General features: G+C 35.6%; 1 protein-coding gene across 9 annotated transcripts in view; it reads left to right on the forward strand.

Annotated features, from left to right (window-relative positions):
* The window catches only part of QKI (QKI, KH domain containing RNA binding), a 165,593-nt gene that overhangs the window by 23,143 nt on the left and 124,553 nt on the right, over positions 1 to 17,897 (forward strand). For all 9 annotated transcript variants that reach the window (XR_008234804.1, XM_052784863.1, XM_052784864.1 and 6 more), the window contains exon 2: positions 14,892 to 15,034. Coding sequence is in view for 8 of the 9 variants with exons in the window: in XM_052784863.1 (XP_052640823.1) it covers positions 14,892 to 15,034 (143 nt within the window). In the remaining variant the exon portion in view is untranslated. The remainder of the gene's footprint in view (positions 1 to 14,891; positions 15,035 to 17,897) is intronic.

Genomic DNA, 17,897 nt, shown 5'->3' on the forward strand with positions numbered 1-17,897 from the left:
TAGCAGTCTGCCTAGATTCAGATGAGACAGATTGCAGGTTTGCATTTAAGCACTTAAATGACCAAAACGACTATACTGCTGAGTATATGCTGCACCTCCATCCAATTTCTCTTACTGAGCTATCTTACCGTGGATAGGCATGCTTTACTCCAACCCGAGAGGGCCATGCAATTGCAGCTGTTGATTTCTGTGGATCTGGGGAATGGACTTGAGAGAACGGACTCACTTTCCTGTGTTGTGAACAATTGCTTTGCTTTCTTCTGATTTCAGCTTTTAAGAAGGAAATTTTTTGGATTTTTAAGAACAGAAAGATGCTGTGTTTGGACAAAAAGGTCTGCTGATGTAGCCATCCTTCCTGGTTTGCGGACTGTTTGGGGGTATAAGGGGATGTCGGGTGGGAACTAGAACTGACTGAAGAACTGAAGGAATGAGGAATCGTATCTTCCATAGGTAAAAAATGGGACTTGAGTATGGAGAAAAGATGGTTTGGGATAGGAGAGGGTTTGGGGTGAGGAAAACAGGGAAAAGCATATGTCTACTAGAGGAAACTGCTTTCCAGAGCCTGGAGTAAACCCAAGGTTTTGGAGTCTTGCCATGTCTTTGCTGTCAGGAAATACCTGTGAAACCCAGAGGCAAATTGTCCCATTCCTCCTCTGCTGCTGGATAGTATCCTCTTCTGCTGTCAGTTAACACCTTATTTCATGTGGCAGAGGTCTTTGAATGTAAAAATGCCAGCTTAGCTGACTGGTTGAATTTAGGAAGTTGCCAGATACGAGTACAGTTGTTTTGTGGAAGTAAATACTGATCTATAAGATGCACAGAGATGAGGACTTTCAGGCATGCTTTTTTCTCACAGGAAGAGTGTTGTTTCTGATACTGGGGGATCTCAGGCAGCAGTTCTCTGAACTGTTTTGGCAAAGGAGTAAGGACCAGACCTGTCTCTGTGAAAGGTGCAGTATCCTACCATCCTGCTACTGGATTTGAGTGACTATCACAGGTGACTTGTAGAATAATGATGAGATTAAAGAAACAAGGGGTAAGTACGGAAGAGGAAAAAATGATCGTACTTTTGCTTCATGAATAATAGTCACAATTACGTGAAAACTTGTCAATTATCTTAAATACATTGCTTAACACATCTGTGGTTTTCTTATTCTGTGTATGCATATTGTGGTGGATTTTGCTGTCTCAAAGTAAACTTCTTGTAAAAACAAAGAAAAATCTACCAAACAGAAAAAAATTATGTAGAGAAGATTTATTTCATAAAGGGTCTGAATGCTTATTAAACAGACTCTTGTGCCCTCAAGTGCATCATAAAGTCATGTTTCCTTTTTTGGTAAAGTATACCAAAGCATGCTATAAGTATATTCAGTTTTCAGCTTAAGTTAAAGGTATGCACCAAGTGTTTTAACAAACACTCAAGCTTGGGATATGGATTCTAGAATCAATTGTCTCGAGTATCTTAGGGGGGGAAAAAAGTCACTTTTGCAAGCACTTTCTTTGATTTCTTTATGGTGTTTCATGAGATTGTTCATAAAGGTCTACTTCCCAGAAAAGTGCGCTTCCTTCAGATTTTTTAGAAAATACCTCCTGGTGTTGAACAAGAGAATGTTAACTTAAAGACATAATAAGGTATAGACCAAGACAGTGTATATTCATTTACATTGAAAGAAGCATTGTACTTATTCTTGAAGGTGATACCTTACTGATGCGTTGTCTTAAGGCAGGGACTAAATATCTGGTAATAGTAATAATTATTGTTACTGTTTAGTAATAGTAATTGTGGATTAGAAATCTGAAGAATTATTTCAATTAATAATGACATTTTTGCTGTGTATTTTGGCATCAAGGGTACATGAGAATTTTGCCAGGATAGTTACATTATGCAACTCTGAAAAAGTTAGTAGTAATTTATCAAGAAATACTAACTTCTTCACGTTCCTGAAGAGAGTGAAATTGATGTCTTTTGAGGACAGGCTATGGGTTTTTTTTTATTAGGTTTTAGTTGATTGTTGTTGTGACAGCCTACGTAACCATGCCACTTGGAATCTTGTGGCAAAGTGTGTGAGTTACCTTTGGTGTACCTGTGAAGTGATGCACCTTTACGAAGATTATCTTCAAGGTAGTTTTGACTTAAACTGACAAAAATACTCTGTTTTGGCAGTTTTGGCTATGGCTACCTCACTGGTCAAGGCAGATCTGCCTAATAGGGGCCTGATGTTACATGCAAATCAAGTATTGTGTGTAAAATGGCAAAGAAGGATGATCGGAAGGCCCAGCCTAGTCTATTTTATTCTGATTACTTATAGAAGTAAGAGTGGTATCGCTAACCAAATATTTACTACTGTTTACAGAGTAGGCAGGCCATCTACAGCCTCATTATTCTTAGTGAAAGCTCCGTTATGGTTGAAGGGAATGAGTGTGGTTCTGTGCTTATTGAAGCAAGAATCCACCTAGTAGAGCAGATAATGCTGTAGCTTTTGGAAAGTGAGTATCTGTTTATCATGTAAAGGAGCAAAAAGGTTGTGAATCTACCTATGCCTCTGGTAGTCAAGGGGATTTTGTCAGACTATAAAAATACTCTTAATGGAGGTTTTTTGTAGTTGAAGAGCTTTACTTTTTCTTGAAGGAAATAAAACTTTGAAAGATGGGCTAAATATATTTTAACATACCCAACTGCAAATTAGATTAAACATTCCATTCACTGTGTGGAATAACAATAAATAAAATAGGGCAAATAACAGGTAGTACCTTTCACTGCAGTAAAAGAAACCTAAGTAGCAATGTTCTTGTTTCTCACTTTATCAGAGGTTGATGCTTTAGTGGTAGTTGATTCTCTTCATTGAAGTTTTGCTGGGTGTGCATGTTTAGAAAAAGTTAGTTGCCGTGCTGATTTCCTGCCTGCTGGTAATGTGTTGAGTCAGATGGCTGAACTAATGCGTGGTACAAAAGGATGGATAACAGTAAGATTAGTATACTAATATGTCTCTTCAGTTTAACTTATGTTCAAGTCTGGAAAAATACTCAGGTTTAGTAAAAATGACAATTACAAACAGCCTGTTTTTTTAACTTAGAAGTTAGGCCTCAGTTGTCTGACTTTTGGTTTGATTGTTGCCAGGTTTCAGTTCCCTGGAGAACCATGTTTACATAGATATATTTATCTTTTAGAAGATTATTCAGGTGTATGTATTTGCAGTGAATTCAAGCACACTTTTTTTTTTTCCTCTAGGTTGATGAAAAACAAGCAGCTTTTCAAAGCTGAGTGGTTATCTTAATCACTTCAATGTGAAATTGAAGTTAACAGTTGTAATAGAGGAACTCAGTGACAGTTTTTAAGTAGTGCTATTTTCTGCATGTACTACCTAGCATAAATGCAAGCATTTTTTTATCCTTTCAACACCTTGGTTAAAGTATTTAATGCTGTTACTAAAATTTTTTACTTGTTGTATTTCTCATTTATAAATTACTGTCTCTGATTATGTTTGTATAATAAATTACAATTTGCAGTAAGGTAAAACTGTACATATTAGCATATGTAGTGTTCTTAATGGTTTCTTTTTAAGACTGGAGCTTGAAATAAAAAACTTAATCTTACTGTACATATGATAAGTGTGGGTCATACAGCAGTTTGATAAACCATCTGCATACAGAATTATTTTTTTCTTGGTGTATGACCTATCTAATATGTTGTAATTTGAAGACTGTCTTGGTAAGGAATTCCGAGTCCAAGCTATGTATCATATATGTTATCTGAAAACAGATCATGTTTTGATTTAACAACTTTTTTCCCACCAAAATAATAATTTGCTATGGTGGGTTCTTCCAAAATCATATGTCTCAAATTCAGAATTTTTTTTTTACTGTTATATTTACTTGTGGCCAGTTAAAATCTGTTTAATTTTATAGCACATGTTGCCCTTTTAACTCTTAATATGGTGGCAGTTGTAAGTGTATTGATAATAAGCTAACCTCCCCCCCCCGCCCCAGCCAACCTCTTTATTTTTTCCTGTGAGTGGCTGTCTGTTTTTACATGATCCAAATATCCTTTCATATCTTCAGTATATTTTCTGAATGAGGATGACCAAAATTGTATACAGCATTTTAACAGAGTTGTTCATGCAATTCTTCCATTCTTTATTGAAAATAACATACAGAACTACATCAATTAAGATATTTGCTCTTCCACTGCTGTCACTGCTTGGTCCCTCCTGGTCAGTGTGTGATTGATTACAGGTTTTGCATCCTGTCAGTATTAAACAGAACTTTCGTTGTTGTGGGGCGTAAGAACCTCCTAGTTTTGCAGCATTAACAAATCAGAGTGAGATTGCACTTTCACTAATTCATTTTTAGAGATTATTCAGTTTACCCTTTTATGAGGTTTTCCATCACCTTTGGTCAACCTCCTTTTAATTAGTTCTACTTTTAGCACAGCTATTGTCACTTTGTTTTAGCTCATACGTGGAAGAGCTTTTCTAGGAATCGCCATTTCTTTAGTTAAATTCCATGGAGAGTGTTGCATGGGAAACTCAGCACTTGCTCTGTTTTCTTAAGCATTCTCATAGTCATTATGTTAGCCTAGCACAGTGTAACTTCGGTAAACTTGTAGTATGCTTTACAGACTTTCATGCCAGTATTTTAAGTTCTTCAACGTTTCTGAAATTTGCCATAGTAATACAAATGGATTAATGTATCTGGCTGGAATATTTATTCTTGAACTAAATTTTGGAGCCTTTTGCTGCATGAGTACATGTTTGGTTAATGTAGTTCCAACTCAGAGTTTCTGGTTTTTCCAGCATTCATCTTTTGTTCAGATGATTTTGCTAACAAGTTCCATTACTTCATCAAAGTCACCTGATGTGAAATCTAAGCTTAAATACAATTTGTTTTTCTGTTTGTTCAAGGTTTATAACTTGATTTGATGGCCATCTCCTTTGAGGTCTTCTCTGCTTGCTAAAGCCAGATCTAAAACAACTTTTTATGTTGGTTCATCAGCAATGTAATGGGTAAATCTATCAGTTTATCACATGCAGGAATATTTGACTACTGCTATATTAAGAGTTGATGTCTGTGGTAATTAAGCTTTGTAACATAATAAATATAAGCTAAAAGGTATGTTGGACCTGTAATCTTTTAACACAGATGGGTAATACTTAATTTAGGGCAGTAGTTTGGTCAGCTGTGTTACCAAATTTCTTAAGCTATGGTGTTGCTTATGTATTTGGTTAAGTAGAGATTGTGATTAAGTAGAGATTTTGTTTATGTACTGCCTAACTCTGGGACGTCTTCCAATACATAAAAGTTAGTTTGAAGTCGCATAGGTCATCTTGATAATGCATTCATGTCAGAGCAGTGCAATAGTTAATGTATTTAATGTGGTAGATGACTAACTTGTCAATGTCAGTGTTGATACTTGTCAACCAAAAAATTGTTACTTTCTTACGGTCTCATAAATAAAATGCTGACAGGGCCAGGGTAGGGCAGCCTGTAAAGCAATGCCATGTGATGGGGAGTGGTGTGTTTAAAAGTGGGATGGTATTACTGTCATACATGAACAGTCCAAAAAAAGTAAGTTGGGAATGAGAGGAAATAGTCCTATTCAAATGGGTTAGATTTCAATTGAAGTGATGAAAGCCATCAGGTCAGCCTCTTATGAAATAGTACTTTGTATATGTAGAGACATTGCTGTTACAAATACTGGAATAGCTTTGTTTTGCTGTGCTAGCAGGTTGGAATTAGAGATGTTCACTTTATAACCAAGTCCTTTGCTTATGATATAGACATGTTTGCTTTCTCAGTTTTTGGTGTTATATGTGTTGCAGTGTTAGGTAAATTTCTTGGCTGATAACCAATGATCACAGTTTTTTTAGATGTCACAGGTACAAAAACTTAGTGCCAAAATCCAGGTTTTCATGATTATATGGTGTCTTCATCAGCATCGCAATAGCAGTATAGTATATTTTTTTATAAAGAATGCATAATGTTAATTCTTCATGACTAATCAGCTAATGCTGACTAATTTTTTCTTTTCCTTTAACTCACTAAGTAAGTATGTATGGATGTACGGTCCAGATAAATTTAAAAAAGCTAGATATCACGTGATCACTGCATGTACTGTAGAAGATTCAGCTTTATGACAAGGAAAGACTGATACAAAGGTATGCAAAAAACAGAGAGGACGTAGGTTATGCATATTCACTTTCCAACAATTCCTGAAGCACTCTATATTAGCTACAAAGTTTTGTGTTCCCTCAGATTGCCATTGTATGTGGAAGATATGGGAAATTTACTTTGGCCTTAAAACAATTAGAAAAATAGGGAGAAGACTACCATGTCATGACTGTGTTAGTGAATAGTTAATTATTTTGGGGTGATCATGGAAGTAAAAATAATGCCCTCACTCCTTTCATACAAAAGACAAAGAGTGCATTAACCAATGGAATGTTTTCTTATAATTGCTAACTCTGTGGAGGATGGTTGTGGATGGTTTCCAGAGATTGAGAAAATAACCTGTATGCTCTTTATGTTATTTTTTTGTAAGTGGTGAGTGTTAAGATACACCCTGGGAAAGCAGTAAAGAATCTCATGGTGCTGCTATTTAGTTCTTTGAAGTAGGGTTTTTTTTAGTAGTTTTCAGTATTTGATTTCCTCTCAGTTACAAGAATAAACAAACCTGAAATTTAGATAACTCCATCAGAATTTCAGTTCTCCACTAAACTTCAAACCTGATTATTTTGGAGGGTCTCAACCAGGAATTTCTTTAAATTAGTTTGTTTTGTTTTAAAGGTTGTGAAATAACATCTTGCCTTTTACTTTTAGGCACTCCTTGCACATACTGGAGGGATAGCACAGGGCATGGGATTTCTTTGCTGATACGGAGGGGATTCTGATATGAATTAGGCAATTGTTTTCTGAAGTGCTCAGTATACTTTTTGAGAGAATGTCCTTCTGGCTTTAACTGGAGAGCTTCCCATTACCTGACTTCATAGTTGTTCAACATAAAATAGAATTGATTTCTTATACTGAAGATACCTGTAGAAATGGGACAGCAATTGACTCCGTTGTAAATGGATGGATTTAAACATAGGGAGCATGGAATAGTGTCTGGGTAGAGAAGGTCCATTGCAGACCAGTCGGTCTGCATTCTTCACAAAGAGGGATTTAAAAAACAGTAAACTGAGGTAAAATATTTTTGTTTAACACATACACACCTGAGGAACTAAAACCATGGAAGTTCTGTCTGTTCCAGCTGATACTGTTAAGCTGATGTTTTTAAACAGCAACAAGTAACGTTGTTGTTTAAATCTCATAGAATGGATGACTCCTTTCATCTTTCTGATCACAATTAATGGTTTGTACAGAATTGTATTACTGCTGATTCTCCTGCATCAAAGATACCCAAGTTGTTTATTATTATGCTTAGCTGCCAAACACTTGATTCACACTACCAGGCATGGAAAAAACAAACCAACAAACAAAAACCTTGAATAGATTTAGGAGCTTGATGTATGCATAACTGTGCTACTTGTAACTAAGTATTTGGAGGCAACTTGCTGCTAAAGGGAGCTATAGTAGAAGATTTTTGAAAGTGTAATAATTAAGCATGATATGAGTGTGAGCCACCAAATCTGCTTCAGCAGTTGTGCTGTGCTGTTGGACTTTACTAGTGGAAAATGTTTTGAAGAGTTTGACGCTGTTAATCTAACCCATGTTGTAAGGAAATTTTGTAGGAAGCAGAACAGTGTATGTTCATTTACTTTAACAGAGTTATTGTGTAAGCTTGATCTAATGCTGAGACTTAAGAGATGAATGAATATTCTGGATTAATTTTCCTGATTTTTTTTAATGTTGACTTTTAAACCACTTAATTTTCCTTGACTCTCTTTAGTTTAGTTGTACTGTTCTGTGTCTATTGGCTAATTACCTCAAGAAGCTTTCAGTTTTACAAAGATACTCATTTGGATGTGGATGGATAGTGTATGTCAGTTGCTAGATGATGTTAGTTGAAGATACCAAGCAGACTGCTGAAAGACTCATTCAGCTATCCTCTCAGGAACTTCTAAACTGATTTTTATGCTAAAGATTTTTAGGTTTTTTGGAGCGCAGTACTGGGACATGAGGAGACACAGGACTTCACATCTCAAATGTATAGCTTTTTGAGTTTACCAAGAAAATGAAGAGACTGTATTTAATCTCCTTTATATTACTTTAAGTGAATGCAGATTGCTGCTGTCAGATGTAATGCAGGGTTGATGGACTTTTGATCAGACCTGTTCTGGCTGTTCTGACATACCATTGTATTAAATAACCTAAATGCAAGTTTTAGTAAGTGGAAGCAAATGCATGACTTCTAAATTCGCCAGTTAATTATGTCAGGGTTCAATGACATATTCTAAACCAAAACTGCTGATGTATGAAAATTTGTCAGAATTGGACTGTCTGTTTTATCAGCTTTGATGCTTGATCATGTTTGTCTAAAATTTTATTTTTTTTTTACTCTGTATTGGTTTGTGAAGGAAAGATAACAGGAATCTTGTTTGCCTGATGTTCAGGCATTTCATTGATTAATAGCCGGGGGTAGGTAGAGTAAGTGCTTGCCAACATTTTAGTCTACATTGATGATGCATGCGGGGTACAGGTCCATGTGGCACAATATTAAAAATGACTTGATTTTTTGCTAGCATTGCTATTTCTGCTGCATCAGCAATAGTAGCAAACAGCACTGGTGTTAACACTGAAGACTGTTAAAATTGTGATGAATAAAACCAACTATTTCTTTGCCAAGTAAGCATACTAAAGCTGCTAGATTAGAAAACACATGAGTTGCAATGTTCCACCAATAATAAAGCACTTAAAAGCTTTCTGTTGACATTTGTACAAAGAGAACAGATGAGTGTGCTCTATTTGTTTTTGAAGTCAGTTTGATGCAAACCTTACAACTGCCCGCAACAGAAGGAGTTTTGCAGGCTTTTCTTGCAAAAAGAAATGACTGAATTTTGATACTGAGAGTGCTGATAAATTGCTGAAAGTGCTGCCCACTTATCATTGGACTGACAGTTTAATCATTGAAAGTGTACTGCTAGATTGGGCTCAGAAGAACAAAGGGGAAGAAACTAGAGTTTTTCCAAGGCATTAAACGATGAATTGAAATTTGAAATGCAAACTTTTTTTGGCAGGGGGGAGGTGAGGGGTGACACTGCTGCATGACTTGTATGCCACACTCTCAATGGTGGTGTCCAGAACTTACAGATTCTTTCTCATTTCTTCTGGGAGAAAGTGCTTATCAGTTTAGTGCATAAATGGGGCAATGTCATGTTGTTTTGGTTCCTGTTTTACCTCTTAAATTCCTAAATTGATGATCCAGCAGCTGTTGGGTGCACTAAAAATATTTCATTAAAATACTAACTTTTTGCATGCATTTTGTTGCATTACACATTTAAAAAAAAAAAAATTAAACTTCTTCATAGTAAAGAATGAGAAGGGTCTTGAATCAGCTATTTTCCCTGCTGCCCCCTCAGCTCAATGCATGCTGATCTCATGAATTTGAGTGGACTTACTAAAGTCATCTCTGGTAGATAGTTATCAGAATTTTTCACTTTTCACAAAAAATTATTGTGGAAATATTGAAGGCATTAATTACACTTGGGTTTAGTGCCATAGTCTGTAAGAAACAAATTTATTGTAAGAATTAACTTTTCCTGTCAAAATACATAAAATTATGCTGTATGTAAAAAATTTAGTGTCATTGATATTTTGGGCATAACTTGATTTCTGTGAGAAAGTAGAAAACTGAATGTTCTATGCACCACTGAGATCGAAGTACCATGTAGATTTTTAGCTATATGAACATAACTTTTTCTTACCATACCTCTTAAAAATTTAACTTTTAAAAAATTGCTCATACTTTTTTTTTTAATATGGAAGCTAGTTTGTGATTGAGAATCTTTAAGGGTGTGGTGCTTTGCTTCCTTAAGGGAGTATGCTTCCTGGTGCTACAAGGTGGTTAGTGTTTTGATTCATTCTGAATCTCTTGCTGGTTGTGGCTATTGGTTTGTTCCACCCCCAATTGCTGTGTATTGTAAATATCAAGAATGATAGATAAGTAGCTCTTCTGTGACAGATAAACACTTCTTATTTCCTTTAAAGAATTAAAGAATTAAATTCTGTGTGCTTTGAAGGCTTTCTGTTAAACTTACAAAAGGAACATAGGCTGAGAGTGGCATCAGTTTAGCTCTCTTTAAACAGCCGTAGCTAAACTGGAGCAAATTGTTAATGGCAGAAGATTTGTTTCAGCTCTTCAAATTCTTATTTCTAGTTTAAACTGCAATGAGGAATGCATTGGTTTAAAAGCAGTGTCCAAGTCTGATCTTCTTTCAGAAAATAAAGCTTTATAATTTAGAAGAAGCCTTCATGATGAGAAATTTTAAAGCTGTGGGCACTGGGGATGAGGGTGGTTTGCAACTCTGAAGGTGACGGGAGAGGAAGAATTCGAACTTTTTCAGTGATTTCCTACTCTGAATATGCTTGCTGGGTGGTTCATGTAAACCAATTTTACGTTGCAATCAGTCTTAAACACGTGCAGAGTCTTACTTCCTCTAAGGGAATGATAATTGACAGCTGAAAAGCAGTAACTTCTTGGTGGTTTTTAATGTGATGACAAACATTCATCTGAACACAGTCCTTCATGTGCTCAAGAGGGAAGAATATTTCATTGTTTCATTGTTTCAGTGTCATGAAGAAATCAAAAAAAGTACATCTCTGTAGGCAAATGTAGTCAGTATAAACAGTGTGTCCTGCTCAGATCATATATTAGAAAGGTGTTAGAGAGATTGAAAAATGCTATCTGTAGATGAAGGAAACAAGAGATTACATTGCTTGCATAGTTTTCAGGGACAGAGGAAGAAAAATGTTCTCCTGGACCAGAATGCATGTCATTGCCACCGTAGGTGAATATGTCATGCCATATTAAGGTGGAACAAGGTAATTACATTGAAACCAGTTTGTCTTTGAGTTTATTCCTTCACTGCCCTGCTGTAAGCAAGACAAATTTGTCATTTACTGCTAAACTTACTACTTACAATGTGCAGACCAGAGTATTGTTAAAGGTGAATAATGTGGACTTTTAAATTCTTCATATGAGATTCTGCTTCTACCTACAGTAGAGATGGGTACATAGGTCTTTTCAAAAGGAGGCCTATTTCTGCATTTGCAGAGCTTACAGGTTTTAGAGGTATGGTGAAACTGCTGTATGCTTTTTTTAGCCATATCTACTATTATAATTAAGTAGCTCTCCTTACTAACTCTCTTTTAAATCCCTAGAGTGTTATACAACATAATTACTGCTGTGGTGTTAAGATAGAGGTAAAGTAGTTAGAACTGTACTTAGATGTTTGCTTTGAAAGTAAAGCTTTCCTTATTTTTAAATCAGTTGGCTTCCTCTGAGATATCATGGTGGAAGAATTTGTAAAGAATTGTAAATGTGGAGGAGCTAAAGCCTTGCAAATGAACTTGGAAGGTGTGATTTCATGAGAGACATGCCAAAGCTTTTGGGAAGGGAAGATGAGACATCTGCTTGATGGTGTGTAAAAAATGACTTGAAATAAATCTAAATAAAAGGCTGTTTACTTGAGTTCCTCTTATTTATAATGATATGTGCATTAAATGGTAAAAAATAAAAAGGTGCGCTTTGAGGATGCGACCTTCCTACTTTTGTACTACTGCTGTCCTCAGATTTTTAAGTATTTCAGAACAGAATAAAATGGATACTTGCTAGAGGTGAAAGGAGAGTAGAGCTTTTAGCTTTTCTGACATGCTGCTGGTGAGGCTTTCTGGAATCTTACTGCACTTCTGATAAACTCTTGAGGGAGGTGCTGGAAATACAGTAGCAGATAGTTCTACAGATAAGCATAACTGCTTGAAGCAAGTGGCAAAGTTGCAAGATACTCAAGAGACTAGAAGCTTGAATTTGGTTTAATGGAGACAGTAAAAGGAAAGATTGTGATAAAATTCAATACTTTTGTATGGACTCTTATTGAGACGCAAGAGTTGTGATTAAACAAGAAGCAGGTATCTGAAGAAAAAAAAAATCTTGATGATGTGTGAAAAGATTCAGCAGAATGTGGAAAAAACCCAGGATGCATATTAAGCAGATAAATAACTTTGAGTTGTGTATTTGGCACAATGCTTGTGGTCGGCTGGGCTAACAAATTGGCAAGGAGGATAGGTTGTGTTCTATCCATAGTTAGAAGTGAGAGAGAATGGGTGAACTGGAGATTTGATCTAATGATCTTACAATTTAAGCAGTAGTATTTCAGTTCTGCCAAATACAAAATAAGTGAAAAGAGAGGCTCCCAGATAGTGTATTATACAGAAAGGGAGTTTGGAGACCTGATCAGCAGTTAAAAAAACCCTGGGAATACGTGCTTGTTATTTCACCTATTGCTTCTGAATGTTTCTTCTGGGGTCTTATGGAAGGTATCTAAGGCAAGAGAGAAGATAAAATGCCAACAAGCAGAAGAAACAGTAGAACTTGAGGAGCCGATGATAATGCTGAGTTGATGTAGCTGACTATCCCTGTCCTGATATTTGTTGGTGTTACCAAGGGCTTGAATGTAGAGAGAGAAGATAAAAACCTACATATGCAAAGAAAACTAAATTTCATGTGTCTGGTCCTGTAGTGGAGTAGAAAATCCTGAGTTGGTGGCTGTCTTAATTCTGTGTAACGTTTGAGGCGTGATAGATGGCTTAGGTTTCACACAAGCCAGAATTCAGTGGTAGTCCTCAAGTCAGCTTATCATACTGTCTATGTGTGTTCTTAATGTTTGGCTCCACAGTGTCACAAATGTGACATATAAGTATTTGCAAGGCAAAGATTAAAATAAGTGTTCTCTCTCTCCTGTGAAAACTAGGATGTCTAATGTTAGTGGTTATATTCTAGATGAAAGATACAACTTAAAATGCAATTTTCAGTGCAACTGCCAAATATAAATAAAAATGACTGTGTTGCTACTTATGCCTCAGTACTTCGGCAGACTGTTGGCTTGTTTCAGTGTAGTGTAAGTTAATGGAGAATCTGAAGAGAATGAAAAGGAAACAAAGTCTGCCAAAAGATAATAATATTTGTTCAAAGAGATGTACTAAAGAATTTCTTTATGTACTGAAGCCAGTATAAATGCTGCTTGTAGTTCTGAGGATTTTGTGCCTGTTGCCAAAATTGTCAGTGTAGAAGCAGCTGTGGATTTTTTCCTTGAGCTATGATTATATGATGACGAAATTTGTGTTCTCCATTCTAAACAGTTGTTAACCACCAAATCATTATATAGGATACATGATTGAGTATGTCACTTGCCAGTGGAGAAAAGACTTGTTCTTCAATATGCAGAGTAAGTTTGCTAGAATTAATTCAGACTGAGTTGAAAATTAGGTCTGCTGTGTTCAGAGATGCGTCATTTCTGACGCTCTCCCTCTCCCCCCTAGCTTTTCAAGTGGTGAATTCTCAGCTATAAATGATTTGCCAGGGAAGAAATTGATTATGAAACAGAGGTTATATTAATCTCTTGTCTGCTGCTAGAGTTTCAAGCGACTTCTTGTTTCTGTGGTTTCCTGTGGTCAGATGAAAACATAAAACTTCTCTTTTCAGTTTCATTTTAATTCTGAAGATTTTGAAAGCAGTTGTAACAGTTTAAGTAAAAGACTGGAATTATTGGTACCTGTTTTTGCTTTACAGCCCACACTATCTTAAGTCTTAGTGCTTTGGGAACAATGTGTGTTTAAATGTTAGTTTTCAGTTTGGAACTTGATTAATAGATTCATTTTAAGTAATTCTTTAGTCATAGTAGAATAAAATCATTGAGAAAATTTTATACTAGTTGGGATTCCATAAGTTGTGAAATGTGGGGGTTTTTATACTTACAGCAGCAATTTAAATACCAGTTTAACAGTTCTAGAAATGAAATACAACCTCTTGTTAAATATGGTTTTTGGTTAAATAAGAGAAAGCTTTGTGTCCATTCTTAGGTCATTACAGTTTAGTGAAACTAACCTGGATTTGAATCAAATTATCCATTTTTAACTACGTTGTTGATAACTACTGAGCTCATCTTGCAAGTAAATACCTCAAGGTGTTGGTAATACAGTTGTAATTGGTAGAAACAGTACTTATGAGTCCACTTGTGACATTCCATGGTGCTGTTGAATTTTTCATTACTTTGCAATGAACTAGTAGGATTTTGGGGTGTATATAGAGGTTGCTCAGGTCTCTGATACCTTGTCTTCATTTTTTCATTATCTCACTTGGGGGTAGTCGGTAGAACAGTATTTACTTGTTTGTTGTCACACCGTGTGCTCAGTAACTACACCCTTGAGATGTCAGATTTGTCATTGCTGAAAGATGCACCATTTCATTTCCAAATGCTATAGTTAATCTCATAACTAGCAAATAGTACTGTATAGGTGCATTTTTGGGTTTTTTTTGGTACAGATTTCTAAATTTTTTGCTTTCTAGATACTTTATTCTAACAAATACATCAAAGAACTGTTTTTATACACCTTTTAAATGAAGTGAACAGTCTTGTGTTATAAGGAGCTGCACATAATTTTTACTCAATAGCTGAATTCTGTAAACAGGATGAGTAGGCAGCAAATTTACAGACATGAAGAAAACATTTAAGATGGGTGCTGCAATTTAAAAAAAAAAAACCAAACAAACAAAAAAACAACACAGAAAAACCCTAAACAAAACCAGAGTAGATTTTTCTTTCAAGTTACCATGATGCTTATGAAGAGAGGAAGAAAATGGCATTAGGATTTGGGAAAGATTAGAAAGAGAAGACTGTCATGCTAGATTATAATCTGTTACTGTATTTAATACCTAATATACGTTTTTCCCCCCACAGAAATTAGCAGAGTACGGAAAGACATGTATAACGACACATTAAATGGTAGTACGGAGAAGAGAAGTGCAGAATTACCAGATGCTGTGGGACCTATTGTACAGTTACAAGAGAAACTATATGTGCCTGTAAAAGAATATCCAGATGTAAGTATATCTTTTTAGTCCCTAAATTATTTTTTGATCCTTGTGGTCGTCTTCAAATGTAAATTTCATGTGATGCTACCCTTGGATCACACTGAACTGCTTTTGACAAGATACTTTGTAGGGAAGCAGTGTATGTTCCACTTGGTGGCTTGAATTGTAGTGAGTGTGAGTGGAAGAAGGTTATGTTAAATACCAAACTAGTATGGATTATAAAGCCATAGATCTAAAATCTGAATTACCTTGTTCATTCAGTACTGTCAGTCCTGAGACACTGTGTAGTAAGTTTTATGAGGGAAGTAGTTATTGGGGCAGTGTTTTTTCCCTCTTAGTATGTCTCTAAAAGTCAGTTGGAGAATCCTTAGAGACCCTTTAGAGACTTTTTGGAGACCGTACTTAATGTCAGTTACTGTTTGTCCCATACATGTGTAACCAGTTCAGTTGGATATAGAAGTGTCTTTATCTGTGGGTTTTGTTTTGTGTGGTTTTTTTTTTTTTTTTTTTTTTTTTTTTTAAGCAAAGCTCCTTGCTTGCATGCCAATGTTAGGTTCTCCATTGGGTGTTCTGTTCTGTTGGACACCTACCTTTTTGAGGGAGAATGGTTTCATTTAACTGGAAGAACTAATTAGACCTCCTGTGGTCCGAATGGTTTCTTAACTCAGGAAAACAGTCCTGTCAAAATCTACCTCAACCACTTTCATTGATCACTGACAAAATAAGAAATTGTGTTATTCCTCCCTAATAGAATTTAGAGGTCCTGTTGCAGTGGAGGAGTGCAGGGTCCAAGTGAGGCATTTGCACATTGAAGTGGTATAAAGTGGAAGAAAGTACAGAACAGCAAAAAATGGAAGTAACACTTGTGTATTTCTGTGGCTTTTCTTTATATCTTTAATTAGGTTAAGCTCTTCAAATTTAGCTTTATTATTTTAATGCTGCTTAGAACATACAGGCCTCTAAATAAAACCTCATTGTGCCATACTTCATTAAGAAAATTAAGTGCAAGGCATTACTCAGAATATTTAGACAAATGTCTCTTCTCCCTTTTCAGTTTTCACCAAGTTGTTTTGTTGCTTGTGGGTTAAAAAAGCTGTACTGGGAAAAGCATTCAAAGAATTTGCATTGGCAGTAAGGACATCTCTCTCCCCTTTCCTTCCATTTTTCTTCCAAATTAAATATATGCATATGCCTATCTATATACATATATGTACATGCATACATATCCCCACATCAAAAAACAGTGATTCTTTTGAAACTCCAAGGAATTACAGATCTTTGAAAGGAGCTGTGCTATACAGTTGTTCTGTAAAGCAATCTAAGTGGCTCTAAGTAGCTCTGTACTTAGATATCTGTATATATCTTAGAGTTGTATTGCTTATTGGCTTTTTAAAACATAGCTTAGTTGTTGAAATCTTTGTTTTATAACTTGACAATGCATCCTTTGTGAAGAGTTGCCTTAGTTATCGGCTGTACTTTTTACAGAACTTGATGCTTGCTGTACAGGATCATGAGATAGGAGGAGGAAAAAGAAGTTGGATTTCCTATAATTATTATTAAGCTTTTCTTTTAGAAATCAAGGGTGTGGTAGCTTAGCTCTTCACTGCCAGTTAATTATCAAATAGTGTAAAAAAGCAAGAACAAGTTTGTCTCTAGTTACTGTCAAAGCACTTGTGTAACTTCGAGTGTACAGTCTCTCTAGCTACTGCTAGCCCTTTGTGTGCCTTCAGAAGAATGCCCTTGGAGTGGTCACTAATTAATTTTAATAAACTCTTACAAATTCAGAAGTTGGAGAGATTTGTGATTTGTATACATGTGACCTGGAATAAAAAGGTATTTGATTCTTGTGAGATGATGTGAAATGTTTGCTAGGAAATGTATAGCTTCTACCACTATGGTGGTACTTGGCAGTTCAAGCTTCATTGGGGAGCCAAGCCCAGCATTCCTGCCTGTCTATGTGTTGTCTGTATTTGTTCCTAGCTGCTCAGAATGGGATGTGCACAGCCTCAGTAATTCATTAAGCAACTAGAATATACCACTACATACAAAAAAAAGCTGTGGTTTTGTATGTAGGCCCTTTCTAAGATCTTTCTGCAAGTTAGAAATTAAATAACCTGCGTTGCATTCAGGCTAGTACAGCGTTCAGAAGGTCTGAAGTACAGTGATTCCAACTTGTCTTAAAAAACCCTGTAAAATTCACTTATAAAGATTAATTTCACCTGTAAAGATGATTTCATTGCAATCACAGTGTTACATGAAACTTCTTACTCATATCTAGCAATTGATTTAATTGTTATCAGATACAGGCAAGACATGCTGTGCAGACTACCAGAGCGAGTTTGTCATGTAAATCCAGTTAATTCTTTCTATTGCCATCATCCTCTTCCAACTGACAACCTTGTATAACTTACAAAGACATAAAGATGGATAAACTTAAGAATTATTCAGAGAAGAGTGACCAGAAACTGTTTTCTGATGGAGATTTAGTAATATTTTTAATAACAGAAACAAAAAAATCAACAAACTTTTATGATCTTCTAATAAACTTTTATTCTGGTTAATTTTTTTGACTTATGTTAAGCGTATAGATTAGTTGACTGTAGTGAATACTGAATAGTAGTGTAGTACCATTTTGTGCACAGAATCTTAAATTAATTGAGGCATGAAAATAATGGTCTGCCATAAGTTTAAACAAGCTTATGTTTTATATATGTATAAACATATATATGTATAAAAGATGAAACAGTAAATTTTCATAGCCTACATCACTTCAATATTACTGTTTGACTGTCCTTTGACTACCTACACAGAGGAAAGAATATATAAAATCGAATTACAAAGCTAAAATAAATATATAAAATCCCCTATAGTC

The sequence above is a fragment of the Harpia harpyja genome, chromosome 4 (assembly GCF_026419915.1).
Source record: "Harpia harpyja isolate bHarHar1 chromosome 4, bHarHar1 primary haplotype, whole genome shotgun sequence".
Classification (NCBI taxonomy): domain Eukaryota; kingdom Metazoa; phylum Chordata; class Aves; order Accipitriformes; family Accipitridae; genus Harpia; species Harpia harpyja.